We start from the raw sequence: 16496 nt of genomic DNA, 5'->3' as shown, positions 1-16496 counted from the left end.
CTGCACTCCAGCCTGGGTGACAGAGTGAGACTCTGACTCAAAAAAATTTTTTTTTTTTTAGAGACAAGATCTCACTATGTTGCGAAGGCTGGTCCTGAACTCCAGCCTCAACCATCCTGCCTCCCAAAGTGCTGGGATTTACAGTTTGAGACATCTCACCTGGCCAACATATACATTCACTTAGCGGCAGAACTGATGTTTGAATCCTGTCTGCCTGTGGCACCCTTCGCTGCTGATTTTTCCTGACATTTTCTTTCTTCTACAGGATCTGGGGACATGGCCAGAAAGGCTCTAAGGCTTGCCTCGTGGACCAGCATGGCACTGGCAGCCTCTGGTATCTACCTCTACAGTAACAAGTACTTGGACCCCAATGACTTTGGTGCCGTCAGGGTGGGCAGAGCAGTTGCTACGGTAGGTTTTCCCCATTTGAGGGTGACCGAAGAAGCACAGTATTACTTGCAAGTGTTCATATACGGAGCAGATGAGACATACACCTGCGGAGAGACACATGTGCCCTCACCTGTGTCCAGTCTCCATCTACACAGGTGCACAGATATGGATGTGTGCCCTCATATACCTTTATTCCTGTGCACACAACCTCTGTCATCCTCAAGTTAAGCAGAATGGGAGCGTGGCATCTCTGTTCCGAAGCCTTTACACTTGAGGTTCTGTGTCACATTTTAGTGACAGACTCAGGGGGGGAACATGCCTCACAAATGCACGTGGAAGGGGGACATGGCAGCTTTTATCAAATTCTACCATAAAGAAAAAACTTGGTCTCTCTCCCATGAGCCAGTGTGAGTGGTTCCTGATGGAGGACTTGTGCTCAGAATGTCTAGGCCTCAGAGAACTTTGGGGATCCCCTCCAGTCCCCACCTGATGGAGAATTGGAGTTGAATATTTGACAGAGGTTTTCTCTAGGGGCTCAAGGGGAACGTCGTCCTGGGGTGACCCTATCCTCTTAACTCTGCTGAGGATGGTGGCTCCCCCCAGACACTCCCATCTAACCCTCCCATTGGTGGGGAGATGGTCACATGCTTCCTTTCCTCTTTCAACTGCCGTGGGATGAGCTCACACTTCTCCTTGATGGAGATTCACTCTGATGCTCTGTCTGTTTTGGTTGTCATCTCACCATTTTCTTAATACCCATTGTTGTCAGGTGTTCTTCTGAGCACGACTCAGAGCGGGAGACCACTCTGCCTGTCGTCAAGGCTAAGCTGAGTCCTGGAGTTGGATAAACGGGCTGTGGAATAGGAAACAGCTCCCAAGTTTACCTAGTGACTTTTTTGGGCCCAGTGTAGTCTTATATGCATTGATGGGTGGAAACAAACAGTCCCACCTAGACGCAGCTTTGCAGGGCTTCTGGGTGAGGGGTGCACCCATGGGTAGGCCGGAGAACAAGCTGAATCCATGTGCTGTGTCAAGATGAGTGACTGTGGAATATGCTGTTGTGCTCTGGTATACACTGCTGTGTCATGAGGCTGAGTGTCCCAGGGGAAGAGAGTTTGAATGGAGCCAGAGAGATATGAACCTTGGGAAGGAGGGAGGAAGGCATTTGCCAGTGCTTTATAAACCAGCCTCTGGGCTGTCCATTCTTTAATGGACGGGGCTTGGTCTTGGTCAACCTTGAACACTGCTCAGGGATGAGGTATTGCTCGTGCTTGGTGTTTGACAAGCATATAAATGGAGTAAAACTTTGGGGAGTGCAGATAACAGAACATACTCTTGTAACTATCAACTTTCTAAGTTCTTGAACTTCTAGGGTCCCCCACTTGCTCAATTTTATAAAGGAAGTCTTGGACTAGATAATCCCCAAGGCCTCTCTGTGCCTGAGATATCTTGGAGCCTGTGATTTTCTGATTCACCAAGAATAAGGGGACTGCTCCAGTTTTGGCCATGGGACCCAGACCATCAAAACTCATGCTAGGAGGCCAAACATAAATATAAAATAATGTTGATTTGAGATACAGAGAAGAGGAAGTTCATCTAACAGTATTCACTCAGCTAGTATTGATTGAGGCTTTACCCATGTGCCTGGCAGTGTAAAAGGTGCTGGGGTACAACAACGTACAGGAAGGACAAGCTTCTAGAACTTAAAGTCTAGCAAGGGAGAGACCATCCATAAACAAGGAACCAGATGAGCAAGATAATTTTGGATGGTGGTTTGTTATGATACATAATTGAGTGTTCTTAGTAGGGGGTGGGGGGCAACTTTATTTTTTATTTTCATTATTTTTTTGAGTTGGAGTATCACTTTGTTTTCCAGGCTGGAGTGCAGTGGCACGATCATGGCCACTGCAGCTTCCTCCTGCTGGGCTCAGGCGCTCCTTCTGCCTCAGCCTTCCAAGTAGCTGGAACTATAGGTGTGAGCCACCACGCCTGGCTAAAATTGTTTTATTTTTATTTTAGAGATGAGGTCTTTCCAAGATGCCCAGACTGGTCTTGAACTCCTGGGATCAGGCAATCCTCTTGTCTTGACCTCCTAAAGTGCTGAGATTACAGATGTGAGCCACCGTGCCTGACTGGGTTGGGGGAGGCAACTTTAGACTGGGCTTCTCTGCAGAGGGAGCCAGCCAGGCTAAGGTCTAGGGACAGAGCATCTTAGGGGTGGGACTGGCCACTTCCCCAGACATAGCAGCCCCTGTCAGGGGCCTGTAGCCACAGGACGTGGGCAGAAGGGGCATCTTGAAGTCCAGGAACTAAACGTTTCCTTCCTGTGATTCACAGACAGCTGTCATCAGTTATGACTACCTCACCTCCCTGAGGAGTGTTCCCTATGGCTCAGAGGAGTACTTGCAGGTGCGATCGAAGGTAAGGGATGGAGGGGACCCGTCTCAGCTGGGCCAGGGCTGGAGAGTCCCGAAGTGGCTGCACAGCCGGCAAGCTTCTTGTGCGCAAAGTGGGGATTGGGGTTGGGGCTGTTGGGGGTTTGGAAGGAGGGAGGTGAAGACTGTCCCTGCTTTCATGCGGAGATGTTTTAGTACTGATGAGCGGGGCTGTCAGAATAGCTTCAAGCTGCATCCCGTGGTACTGAGGTGATTAATCTGTGAGGTGCTGTTTGGAGGCCGGCTTGTGTTTCTGGGAGTCCAGGTATCTGGGATGACTTAGGAGGGAGATAGACTGTCTCTGAGATAACTCAGCTGCCTTCCAAAATGCTTTGTCAGGCAAAACCCTATTGAAAGAGGTTAATTGCTTTCCCATCCTCTGATGGCTTCTCAGGGCCTCTTGTAGGCCTCTAGAGGGTGCTGTCGGCCCCTAAACTCTCCTCACTTGAAACAAGGTACCAATGGTGATACTGCATTTCAAGATCCAAGAACGCCAGCCTCAAACTCATCGAGCGTGAGGGTGTTTTTGTGGATGTGGGTTGAGTTTGAGGTAAAGTGTCGATACCTTTGGCTCCTCCAGAGGGAGGTTGAGGCAGATTGGCCTGTCTGTGCTCTGACTGCCCCTTCTGTCTGGAGCGCCCTTTACCCCTTAGAAAATTCCTAGTCATCCCCTAGACTCAGCTCAAGCACCACCCCTCTGGGATGCTTTTCTTCTCAGTCATCCTGTGTAGATGGAATCATTGATTCTCACATTTTTATTTAGTATTTTTATGATGGCAATTGCAAAAGAGTGGAGAGAGTAGTGTAAGGAACCCTGGTGGACTCCGTAGCCAGCTTCAGAAACCATCAATATTTCCCCAGCTTGTTAGTCATTCTTTCCCTCCTTTACTTATTCATTCCTTCCTTTATTTTATTTTAGTTTTTTTTTTTTTTTTTTTAGTTGGAGTCTCACTTCGTCACTCAGGCTGGAGTGCAGTGGTACGCTCACGGCCACCTCAGCATTGATCTGCTGGGCTCTGGTGATCCTTCCACCGCAGCCTTCCAAGTAGCCAGAACTATAGGTGTGCGCTACCATGCCTGGCTAATTTTTTGATTTATTGTAGAGTTGAGGTCTTGCCAAGTTGCCCAGGTTGTTCTCAAATTCGTGGCCTCAGGCAATCCCCTCACCTCGGCCTCCCAAAGTGCTGGGATTATAGTTATTTTAGTTTTTTTAGAGACAGAGTCTTGCTCTTTGTCTAGGCTGGAGAGGCACAATCAGCTCACTGCTGCCTCAAACTCCTGGGCTCAAGAAATCCTCCCAACTCAACTTTCTGAGTGGCTGGGATCACAGGTGCATGCCATTATTCCCACTAATTTTTTTATTTTTTGAAGAGGCGATGTCTTAGCTGCCTTGGCCTCCCAAAGTGTTGGGATTACAGGTATGAGCCACTGTACCCGACTAAATTTTTAGGGTGTAAAAATGATTTTTTTTGGTTACATGGATGGATGCGTTGAGTAGTGGTGAAGAAGTCTGGGCTGTAAGTTTACCCATAACCCCCACTATTGCACATTGTACCCAATAGGTGATTTTTCATCTTTCCCTCCTTCCCACCCTCTCCCTCTTTTCCTCCTCCCCCTTCTGAGTCTCCATTGTCCATTATAGTATTCTATATCTTGCTAATTTTTATTTTTTGAAGGGATGGGATCTTGCTATGTTGTGAAGGCTGATCTCAAACTTCTGACTTCAAGTGATCCTCCTACCTCAGCCTTCCAAAGTGCTGGGATTACAAGTGTGAGCCGCTGTTTCTGGCCTCATTTAAAAAATTCATTTGCGGTGGCCGGGAGCGGCCACTGCACTCCAGTCTGGGCGACAGAATGAGACTCCAACTCAAAAAAAAAAAAAAAAAAAAAAAATTTCATTTATTTATTATTACTTTCTGCTGAAATATTTAAATACAAATTGTAGGCATCATATTGTTTCCTCTATAAATACTTTAGTATGTTTCTCAAATAGATAAGGACTTTTAAAAAAACACCTAACAAAATTATCAGTTCCTTAATCATCTCTGATAGCTAGTCCATATTTAAATTTCCCTTGTTGCCACTCAAAATTGTCCTTTTTTTTTTTAAGTTGAACTCTCACTCTGTTGCCCAGGCTGGAGTAGAGTGGCACATTCACAGCGCTGCTCCGGGCCACCGCAGCCTCAACCTGCTGGGCTCCGGCGATCCTTCCGCCTCAGCCTTCCAAGTAGCTGAAACTGCAGGCGCGTGCTATCACGCCCGGCTGATTTTTTGATTTATTGTAGAGATGAGGTCTACGCTGCCCAGGCAGGTCTCGAACCCGCGGGCTCAAGCAATCCATTCACCTCAGCCTCCCAAAGGCGTGAGATTACAGGCTGAGCCACTGAACCCGGCCCAAATTTTCTTTTTACAGTTAGTTTGCTCAAATCTGGATCCACATGAAGTACATATATTACATTTAGTTGACATCTCCTACCTCTTTTAAAATCTATAACAATTCCCCTCTCCTGTTTGTTTTTTTTTTTTTTTTTTTTTTGAGTTACTTCCTTATTGAAAAAATCAGATCATTTATCCTGTAGAATTTTCCACATTCAGGGTTTGGTTGGTTGCATCTTCAAAGTGTTATTTAATGGAAAATACGTCCAAGTAGTACATAATTCAAAATATATCATATTTGAAACATATGAAATGACCCTTCTTCTCTTGTTCCAGGTACACAATTTTCTTGCTTGGAGGCAATTACGGTTTCTTATGTATCTCTCCAGAAGTCTTCCTATTTGAATTTTACTCTTTTTTTGGGGGGGGGGGGAGTGCAGCAGCACTGCAGCCTTGACCTTCTGAGCTCAAACCATCCTCCTGCCTCAGTCTCCCTAGTGGCTGGGACTACAGGTGTGTGCCATCAAGCCAGCTACTTTTTTGATTTTTTTGTGTGTGTAGAGATGGAGGTCTCATTATGTTGCCCAGACTGGTCTTGAACTCTTGGGCTCAAGTGATCCTCCCACCTTGGCCTCCCAAAGTGCTAGGATTATAGGTGTGAGCCACTGTGCCTGGCTCTTTTTCTTCTTGCGACAGGTTGTTGGTTACATGTCTTTCTCTCTCTCTCTCTCTCTTTTTTTTTTGAGTTGGCATCTCACTCCATTGCCCAGGTTGGAGTGCAGTAGCATGCTCACGGCCACCCCAGCATTGACCTACTAGGCTCAGGCAATCCTTTTACCTCAGCCTTCTAAGTAGCCAGAACTGCAGGCGTGTGCTACTGTGCCTGGCTGATCTTTTGATTTATTGTAGAAATGATGTCTCATCAAGTTGCCCCCAGGCTGGTCTTGAACCCCTGGACTCAGGCAGTCCTCTCGCCTCGGCCTCCCAAAGTGCTGGGATTATAGGTTTGAGTGCACCCGGCCCTTTCTCTCTTTTTAAACTTTCAGTTTCTTTAGATCAGGGGTTGGGTCTTTGTTTTTTTGGCTCTTCCACCCTAGCGATGATACCTAGGCTTGCATTGATTTAATGTCACTTTCAGTGCCGGGCTGCTCTCCGCTGCCTCTTTGCCTTTGGAGAGACCCCAGAGATAGCTCAGGGTTTATATGGTAACCAGGAGATCTGAGTTTGTGCTTTAGCTTCGGGAAGTTCATTTAGCCTTCTGGAGATGCCATCCTTCTTGTCTGTAAACTAGAGATGGTTATATTACTTACAGAAGATTATGTATCTGTATCTCAGTTAGTGCCTTGTAAAATATAAAGCAGTATTAAAAACAAGTCAGAGCTGGATACGGTGGCTCAGCTTGTAATACCAGCACTTTGGGAGGCTGAAGTGAGAGGATTGCCTGAGCCTGGGGGTTCAAGACCAGCCTGGGCAACTTGGTGGGATCTCGTCTTTACAATAAATCACAAACATTAGCTGGGTGTGGTGGTGTGCATCTGTAGTTCCAGCTACTTGGAAGACTGAGACTGAAGGATCACCTAAGCCCAGCAGGTAAAGGCTGCCGTGGCTGTGAGTGTACTACTGCACTCCAACCTGGGCGATGAGTGAGACTCCAACTCGAAAACAAAAACCAAAAAAACCCCAAAATATACAACAAACAAAAAACCCCAAAAAATAAATCAGATGTCTCCTGGAAGGTATGTTCTTGGTCTGTGCTGTGAATCTCTATGTGCTGGCATTTATACCAGTAACCAGGATATAATAGGTCCTGACTAAAGGTTTATTGAGTGAATGAAAGAGTGAAATGCTAGTTTTTATGGAGGATCTCAAAGCTCTTGGCTGAGACTTAATGCCCTCCTGCTTTTCCCCATCCCACTTTCTATGGACCTTGGAATCCACCAGAGTGACCTTCTACAGAGAACGTTAGACCAGGTTGCAGGCAAGGCCTCTGCCTTGAGGAGTCTGTGGAGCAGGTGGGCAGTAGGTGTCATGAAGACAGTTGCCCATCATGTGTAAGTCATCTGAAAGACAATGGCGCCACAGCTCCTGGGGAAACTGACAGATTTGGGAGATGCAGGAAGGAAAGTTCAGCATGGTGTTTGACAAGAGGACAGCACGTGGTGACCGCAGCAGATAACAGGATGCAGGCTGGTCTCCGGGAGTCATGCCCGGGAAGAGGGAGCCGGCTGGGAGCATGAGTAAATCCCGCAGGGGTGTTTTCTTCTGTGGGAGTGCTTATCCCTTCTCGTCAGCGTAGCTGATAAAGGAGTGAGCAAAGCTAAAACCTAATTATCTCACCTGTCAAGCTAGCATCTCCCGGCCTCAGAGTGTGCCAGAGCCCGGAGACTCACTGCGCAGTGACTTCGCACAGCCAGGCTGGGATCTCAGTGACTCAGCTCTGCATCCCCAGGGTGGGGCGCCAACGTGATATAGTGTCTTCTGGAGGCATAGCGGCCCTTTGCTAGGCAGCCGAGGGGTGGGGAGGGTTTAGGTGCTTGGGGGAGCCAGACTCCTGGTCCCCAGGATACTTTAAAACTGAGAAGTGTATAAGCAGACCTGTTCACAAAGCAGAAGGGAGATACTGCGGGTGTAGGCATCCAGGCAAAGGGCTGGAGGAGGCAGGACAGAGCTGATTCTGACCAGTGGGTGGGGATTTTAGTGGGTGTTTGTCAGTTTTGCGGTTCCAAAGCCATTCTCGGTTTGGGGAGCAGCATATAAGCTGTCCTTTGGGGCGTCGCGATGTTCATTAGCCAGGCAGCTGGTGGATTCTCTCCTGTTGTCCTTGCAGATTGATTCAGGCTGGGCATCTGAGCCAGTTCTGGCCAGTGAGCCTCAGACCCAGGACTTTTTTGGGAGTAGCAGCTTTCCCTTTTTCTACTGGGTTCGCTGAGAGTGTGAGATGTTGGTTTAGAACTGTTGGTAGCCATCTTGCTACCATGAGGGGAGAGCCCATCTATGAGTGAAGCTAGCATTGCAAAGAGATGTGTCCTTTAAGTCCCTGCATCTAACTGAATCGGGAACTTGACTAACACTGGAATTTTCAGTTATGTCTTCCAGGGAATTATCTTTTTTGCTTGAAGTGGTTTAAGTTTACTGTTACTTGTAACCAAATGAGTCCTGATATACTGGGGATTCTTGGAGAACATGCTGGGTCTTGAGGCATAAATAGAATTTTGGTAGGACACAGACAGTCCCGCAACTCAAGGGATGAAATGAAATTCAGAAATTCTGGTGCCTAAAGGGTGTGAGGAGAGGCTGGGATGGTGCTGGGTGGAATTTGAGCTGTTCTGGACCTGGACTCAGGTATCTGGGCTCCTCAGCCACTGCCAAGTACCTCTGCTTTCCTGCCTGCCACCACTGAGTTGGTAAGAATGGAGGCCAGAAGCTCCATTAGATATCATGGATTATTTAAACAAGGCAGAGTGGAGAGCCAGAGCACTGGGTATGCCATGATAGCTCCTTATCATTTGAATGAATAAGTTCATGATATTTTATTTTCCTCATTTCTTCTAATTTTTTTTGAGTCAGGATCTCAATCTGTTGCTCAGGCTGTAGTACAATGGCATGATCATATTCACTGCAGCTTCACCCTTCTGGGTTCAGGTAATCCTTCCACCTCAGCCTCTTGAGTAGCTGGGACTACAGGGATGTTCTCCCACACCCAGCTAATTTTTTGCTAATTTTGTAAAGACGATGCCTCGCTATGTTCCCCAGGCTGGTCTTGAACTCCTGGGCTCAAAGCAATCCTCTCACCTTGGCCTCTCAGAGAGCTGGGTTTACAGGGCACGAACCTCCACGTCAAGCCCCCACTGAACTTGAGAAGGACACCATGGGCATCAGCCAGCTCAAGCCTCTAATGTCCAGGTGTGGAACTGAGGGTCCAGAGAGGCCATGTGGTTTCTTTAGGCACCCGGTAGGTTTGTGGCAGATGATGGACTTGATCTTGACATCCAGATCTTGCCCAGTCTGATGTTCTTCATGTTTGATATCCAGTTGCCAGCTCCCTGTTTATCTGCTTCCAATCTGGAGAAAAGCACCAATCTGGATTGAAAGTGAAGATAAAGATGCCGGTGCAGCGGCCCTTGTCAACCGACTGCTGTTATGGGAGCTGCCCGTCCCCCACCCCCTCCTCACACCCCCCCCATCTGAGCCTGAGGCTCTGCTGCTGCCCAGGGTGGGTTTGGGAAACACCAGAGGAAGAAGAAGTGACATGGAGTGTCCTCCCTGGAGGTTCCTTTACTCATTTAATCGATCAGCCAAACAGTCTATTCAACACATACCTGGCATTTGCACTCTCTTCGCATGCTCTTGAGCATCCTGGGGGTAGGATGCTTCCTTACAGTAACCAACTGTGCGAAGGGGAATTGCTGTACATTTGCTGTAAGAGCCTTTTGTTTCCATCCGATTGTGCTAACTTTACACCTGACCTTGCTTAGGGACCCCGGCTGTTTGGGACTGGAGCATGGGAAGCCATTTTGGTATTTCTGAAATCTGTGTTTAGAAGGAAGGGGGCTCAGAGGAGATACAGGGTGATAAGACTTGACCTCTGCCCTCAGGGGGCTCCCAGCCGGGTATGAGGGCAGCAGGCTTGAAGTCCCCAGCTGCAGAAGGCCTGGCGGGTCTTTATGATGACTGTGGTGCCAGGCCTGGATTGCTGCTCCTGGCCCCTGACAGTTACTAACCTACAGCCAGGGGACAGGGCTGGAGCCTTGTGTGGTTGGTGGGGTGGGGTGCGTCCTCCTCCGGAGTTCCTCCCCATCTCACGTGCTCCCGTTCCTTTGTATGTACAGCATCTGCTGACCCCGGGAAGGCTTCTCAGTGAGTTTTCACACCGGCGCCTGCAGACCCCCTTTGGCTGCTTTTGCTTGTCATCCGGCCCGTGTGCCTGAGCGCGTTGTGCACAGAGGAGCGAGATTGGATCCCTGCTATCTTGGTGACTGACTTGCTCGGAGTTTGCGATAATTTTTGCAGGAGCTTGAGCTGCATTTCATTTGCTCTGGTTGGGTCATCTGAGAACCGGGTCTGGAATGAGGAAGAGTCTGGGATTGTGTCTGGCGCCTCCTTATAGGCTTCTGTGTACCCAGACCTTTCTGAATACTGCGTGGCGAATCTGCACCATCTTCCTCATGGCCCTGACCCCAAAGCCTTTCTGATTCCTAGAGAGTTCACAGGAATGGGTTATTGGGTCTTGGTGAGGTCTAGGAGGAGACTTGGTGGGGTCCCCTCCCTTTAGGGAGGACTCTGGGGGAAAATGTGGCACGACTGAATGTCCCCTGGGAACTGGGTTTACTATGCGGTGACTTCTCTGTAGGTCCCATGTACCTAAGGAAGTGCCAGTTACCCTCTTAGTCGGTCCAGACTTCTTGTTACCTGTGGACCATGTATTGCTGTATCTACATACTCCTTGCATTTTAAGAAACACATGAAATCTTTAAGACCTAAGGCAAGGCATAAAAAATCATTCAGGGCTGGCACAGTGGCTCACGCCTGTAATCTCAGCACTTTGGGAGGCCAAGGTGGAAGAATTGTTTGAGCCCAGGAGTTCGAGACCAACCTGGACAGCAGAGTGAGACCTTGTCTTTACAAAAAATACAGAAATTTGTCAGGCTTGGTGGCACATGCCTGTAGTCCTAGTTACTCAGGAGGCTAAGGGGGAAGGATCCTTTGAGCTCAGGAGGTCAAGGCTGCAGTGAAGCTGTCTCATAGCTCCCGCCCAATTTCAGAACTAATATGTAACCCCTGGGTACCTTCCTTGATTCCAGGCTGTTTCCCACATAACTGGAATAAACCTGTCTTGAATTCATTTGTTATTCCCATGCATTTCTTTTTTTTTTTGAGTGGGAGTCTTACTCTGTCACCTGGACTAGAGTGCAGTGGCACGCTTATGTCCACTGCAGCCTCGACCTGTTGGGCTCAGACGATCCTTCCACCTCAGCCTTCCAAGTAGCTGGAACTACAGGTACATGCCACCATGCCCAGCTAATTTTTTAATTTACTGTAGAGGTGAGGTCTCACCATGTTGCTCAGGTTGGTCTTGAACCTCTGGGCTCAGGCAATCCAAAGTGCTGGGATTACAGGCATGAGCCACCATGCCCAGTCTTCCAGGCATGTCTTGATAACCAACTATTCAGGTATCTCTATGATGTTTTTCATTCTGTTGTCTCTTTTTCCTTTACTTGGCTTTGTTCTAAGCAAAAATATCTGTGAAATTACAGGTTTGGTTTGTTCCTTCTGTCTATCTAATGCATATGCAAATAGCATTCTGGGTACCGCCTGCAGCTGATTCTGCTGCACCTTTGGCACACTGCTGCTGGTCCAGGTCCTGCTTCCAGAAACAAGGCTGCTGCGGTCCATGGCAGGTGTTGGCCATGCCCAGGCCCGCACCCGCTACCGCCTGGTCTTTCCCCTGCTGTTCCAACTCTTCTCTCTTCCTAGCTCACTCTGTTTGTCCCCTGGGGCTGCTTTGGGCTTGGAGATGCCCAGTGGGCTGGTGTTTGCTGGTGTGGCTCTGGGGCAGTGATCCCGTTTCCAAGGCCACCCCTGGAATGAAACAAAATACGCCTCCAGGTCTCTAGAGGTGGGAGGCCGTGGCTGTGTGCGGGCGTCTCTCTGTTCTCATCTGCGTGCTGTTCCTCGCGTGTGTGAGTCTCAGGCTTCCTTGCCCACAGGTGCCGCCTGGACCCCCGGGACTGACTTCCTGTTGCTGCAGAGCCGCCCTCCACCTGGCCCCCCACCTGCTCTGTGGAATAGGTGGAGGCAGGCAGAGTCGGTGCTGTGTTGAGGGCTTAGCCTGCACCTCACGCAAGGCTGTGGGAGGGAGGGGAGGCTGGCTTTTGCCTGCCTTTTCCCATCTCAGACTCCATCCTGGATTCACCCTGGCAGGGCTAATCTTTCCCCATTGTTCTTCCCACTGAGAACCCTCTGCAGTTTCATGCCCTGCCCTGGACTGGGTGCTTTCACCATGTCTGAGCCATTTCCACCTCTGCCTGGAAGGGTGAGGGGAATGGGATGAAGCTCTGTGATGAGGGATTTGGGGAAGGCACAAGCTAGGACTTCCCTGTGGCTAAGGTAGGTTAGTCCATGCTTGTGAAACCTGTATCCGGGGGCAGCTTTCCAGAAACAGAAGAGAATCTATGTATTGGCACAGAGGTGGGATGGGACAGCTCCCTGGGAGTTCCCAACTTATCAGACAATCAAAGTTACCTGGGTGCCTCATAAAGTGCAGAGTCCCAGGCCCCATACTCTAAAGGTTTATTGTTAGTGATTCTGGGTGAGGCCTGGAAAGCTAGATTTTTAATGCATTTCCAGGTAAGCTTCTGCTGTGGTTTGAATGTGTCTCCCTTAGTTCTTGTGTTGGAAATGTAATCCCCAGTGCAACGGTGTTGGGGGAACCTCAACAGGTGATTAGGTTTTGAGGGCTCTGCCCTCATGAATGGTTTAATGCCTTTATTGTGGGAGTGGGTTAGTTATTATGGGAGTGAGTGGGTAAGTTATTGTGGGAATAGGTTAGTTGTTGTGGGAGCATGTTAGTTTTCATGGGAGTGAGTTAGTTATTGTAGGAGTGGGTTAGTTATCATGGGAGTGGGTTAGTTTTCATGGGAGTGGGTTAGTTATTATGGGAGTAAGTTAGTTACCATGAGAGTGGGTTAGTTACTATGGGAGTGGGTTAATTATCATGGGAGTGGGTTAGTTATTGTGGGAGTGGGTTAATTACCATGAGAGTGGGTTAGTTCCTGTGGGAGTGGGTTGGTTTTCATGGGAGTGAATTAGTTAACATGGAAATGGATTAGTTATGGTGGGAATGGGTTAGTTATCATGGGAGTGGGTTAGTTTTCATGGGAGTGGGTCAGTTATGGTGGGAATAGATTAGTTATGGTAGTGGGTTAGTTATTACTAGAGTGAGTTAGTTATCATGGGAGAGGGTCAGTTACTGTTGAAATGAATCCATTATCATGGAAATAGGTCAGTTACCATAGGAGTGGGTTAGTTATCATGAGAATGGGTTAGTTATGGGAGTGGTTTGTTATCATGGGAGTGGATTAGTTTCTGGGGGAGTGGGTTAGTTTTCATGGGAGCCAGTTAGTTATGGGAGCAGATTAATTATGAGAGTGGGTTAGTTATCATGGGAGTGAGTTAGTTATTGTGGGAGTGGGTTCATTATTATGGGAGTGGGTTAGTTTTCATGGGAGCAGGTTAGTTATGGGAATGGGTTAGGTATTGTGGAAGTGGGCTAGTTATCATGGGAGTGGTTTAATTTTCATGGAAATGGATTAGTCATCATGGGAGTGGGTTAGTTACATGGGAGGGGGTTAGTTATCCTGGGAGTGGGTTCCTGATAAAAGCGTGAGCTGGCCCCTTCCCTGCCCTTCTCCTCCTCTCTCCTTTCTCTCTCCCTCGCATGTGTGCGTACCCTCTGACCCTTCTGCCTTCTGCCATGGGCTGATGCAGCAAGAAGCCCTTGCTGGGCAGGGTCTCTGGGCCTTGGCTTCCCAGCCTCCAGGACTGCAGAAGCACATCTCTGTTCTCTGTAAATTACCCAGACCCAGGTGTTCTTTCAGGATCACTCCAGGGTTCTCCTGGGCCGGAGTCCAGACAGCAGGGATTTCCTTGAATCAGGGAATTGGAGCCATTTGCGAAGCTTGAGAAGCCAGTGCTTCCCTCCACATCCCAGCCCCATAGCCCTCTGCGATTTCTCTGGACACACCTCTGATTGTTCTCTTGGACTCTAACGTTCTCCCACCTTTCTGTGTTCAGGAGGTTAGGCCACAAGGGCAGTGAGGACCAACTCCTATGAGCTTGGACGAGATAAGTGTCTCAAGCCTCAGTGGCCACATCTCCAGAATGGGAATCGCTGGAACAGCAGGGGTGGATGGAAGGCTGCAACGTAACTAATAACGCTGACGGAAGGCACTCCACAGCTGTAAGGGTGATCGAGCTACTTGTTAACGGCAGGAATAATCTAATAGCCTCTCTTGATTTCCCACTTCTCACTGTCTTGGCCCCAAGCAGCTATTTTCTACCAAATTAAAATCCACTCAGCTCTCTTCCTGTCCCTGAATAAAACTATCCTCAAAGCTCTTGCCTGCTACAGCAAGACTTTTTAATAGACTTTTCCTTGTAGAAGCAAGAGACATATGTCCAATTAGCAGAATAACTTCACTTAAATATACAAATAAACTGTTGACTGATGGGGGCAGGACATATGTGAGGCTAATTTAAGGCAAGGTGGTTCGAGAACTGGGGTGCTGTTCCTCCCTCGTCCCAGTCTGTCTCTAGGCCTCTCTTCCTCTCCAATTTTTTGCATATGGGATAGATTTTTAGAAAAAATTTTTTTATCTGTGGTCTCACTCTGTCGCCCAGGGTGGAGTGCAGTAGCACTATCATGGCTCACCACAGCCTCAACCTCCTGGAATCAAGCAGTCCTCCCTCCTCAGCCTCCTGAGTAGCTGGGACTATAGGCATGTGCCACCCCGTCCAGCCTAATTTTTGTAGAGATGAGGTATTGCTATGTTGCCCAGGCTGGCCTCGAACTCCTGGGCTCGAGTGAGCCTCCTGCCACAGCTTCCCAAAGTGTTGGGGTGACAGGCGTAAGCCACCGCGCCCGACCTGGGATAGCTCTTTACCCCCATCCCCATTCTGTGGGATGAGGAGGCATGTCTGTTTGCGTGCTGGGTTACAGTCTAGTTGATTGAAGACACTGTTCATGTGGCCAGTTGTTCCAGCAAATGTTTACGGAACACCTGCTGTGTGCCAGGCACTGTGTGGGATGCTAGGTATGCAGTATTCTGTTCTTGGGGAACGAGAGATCATCGACAAGTGATGGAGCCCAGAAGCACGGTGGCTCTAGGAAGGCTGGGAATGTGGTCTGTGTCACCTGCTCCTGGGTCTGCAGCATTGAGAATAGTGCTCAGCACACAGTGGTCTCAGAAGATACTTTTCAGGGAATCAGTGAAGTATGAAAACAAGATCATTTCAGCTCCTGCGAGTGCCTTAAGGGGTCAGGATGTAGTGGGGTCAGGGGACAAAGAGCAGCTGGGTTGGGAGGTGGCTGGGGACGGGCTTTCTGACTTGGGGTTTCAGTTCAGTCTAATAAGTGACCAAAGACCCAGCCAGGGAAGGGCTGGGGAGACTGTGAGAGGCTGGCAGAGTGATTTCCGGGGCCCAGTGCTACATGGGAATGTGGGGCTCCGGCTAGGGATGGGGAAATCAATCTCCCTTCCTGGGACCCTCCTCCTGCAGCTCCCAAGAGGCTGTAGTCTGTGTGTGTGTGAGAGCTTCCTGCCAGGTAGCATGCTTAACTTGCTGTGGTCATCGTAGTCTAGGATGAGGCTGGGTACCACGTGGCACCTGGATGACCTCAACCCTCCCCCTTCCTGTGCCAAGGCCCCTGCAGGGACGCAGAACAAGGGCAGAACGCAGGCTTCTCCCTATTAGTGTGCTGGTTGGCACCCGTGTGTGTGTGGGGGGATGGGGAATGGTCAGCCAAGACCCCTTTCCCAGAAGGTGGGACTGTGTGGAGCTGAGCCTCCCAGGCTTCATGCTCCTTTGTCCTGTCAGACTTCACTTACGAAACACAAATTCAAAAATAGCATTATGAATTTGAATTTCAAAACAGGCCAGGCACAGTGGCTTGTGCCTATAATCCCAGCATTTTGGGAGACTGAGGCAGGAGGGTTGTTTGGGCCTAGGAGTTTGATAACAGCCTGGGCAACATGGTGAGACCTTGTTTCTACAAAAAAAAAAAAAAAAAAATTAGCCAGGAGTAGTGGCATGCACCTGTAGTTTCAGCTACTCAGGAGGCTGAGGTGAGAGGATCACTTGAGCCCAGGAGGCTGAAACTGCAGCGAGTTGTGATTGTGTGACTGCACTCCAGCCTGGGCTACAGAGTGAGAACCCGACTCAAAAAAAAAAAAAAAAAAAAGAATTTCATGACAGCAAGTATATTCGTTCCTATGGCTGCTGTCACAAATGACCACAAACCTGGTGGCTTCAAACAACACACATTTATTCTCTTGTAAGGAGAGGTCAGAAAGTCTGAAATAGTTCTCACTGGGAGAAAATGAAGGCATCAGCAGGGGGCGGCCTTCCTTATGCAGGCTCCAGGGGAGAATTCCTTTTTTCCAGCTTCCAGAGGCCGCCCTATTCCTTGGTCCACGGCCTCCTTCCTTTGTCTTTAAAGCCTGCAACATCTGGCCAAGTCCTTCTCCCGCTGCTGCCTCTTTGGCTGTCTTCCAACTCTTTCTTCCACTTACAAAA

At 48.8% G+C, this 16496-nt stretch overlaps 1 protein-coding gene across 2 annotated transcripts in view; it reads left to right on the top strand.

The window, feature by feature from the left end:
• Window positions 1-270: 270 nt before the first annotated feature.
• The window catches only part of ADCK1 (aarF domain containing kinase 1), a 96975-nt gene continuing 80749 nt past the window's right edge, over window positions 271-16496 (top strand). For both annotated transcript variants that reach the window (XM_021715152.1, XM_008063326.2), the window contains exons 1-2: window positions 271-411; window positions 2728-2811. In XM_021715152.1, coding sequence (XP_021570827.1) covers window positions 277-411; window positions 2728-2811 — 219 coding nt within the window. In that variant the 5' untranslated portion in view covers window positions 271-276. The remainder of the gene's footprint in view (window positions 412-2727; window positions 2812-16496) is intronic.

Source organism: Carlito syrichta, unplaced genomic scaffold (assembly GCF_000164805.1).
Source record: "Carlito syrichta isolate Samal-C Ts95f unplaced genomic scaffold, Tarsius_syrichta-2.0.1 Scaffold306749, whole genome shotgun sequence".
Taxonomy (NCBI): Eukaryota; Metazoa; Chordata; class Mammalia; order Primates; family Tarsiidae; genus Carlito; species Carlito syrichta.
Note: the sequence above shows the minus strand (reverse complement) of the source record. Positions and strands in the feature narration are given on the sequence as shown.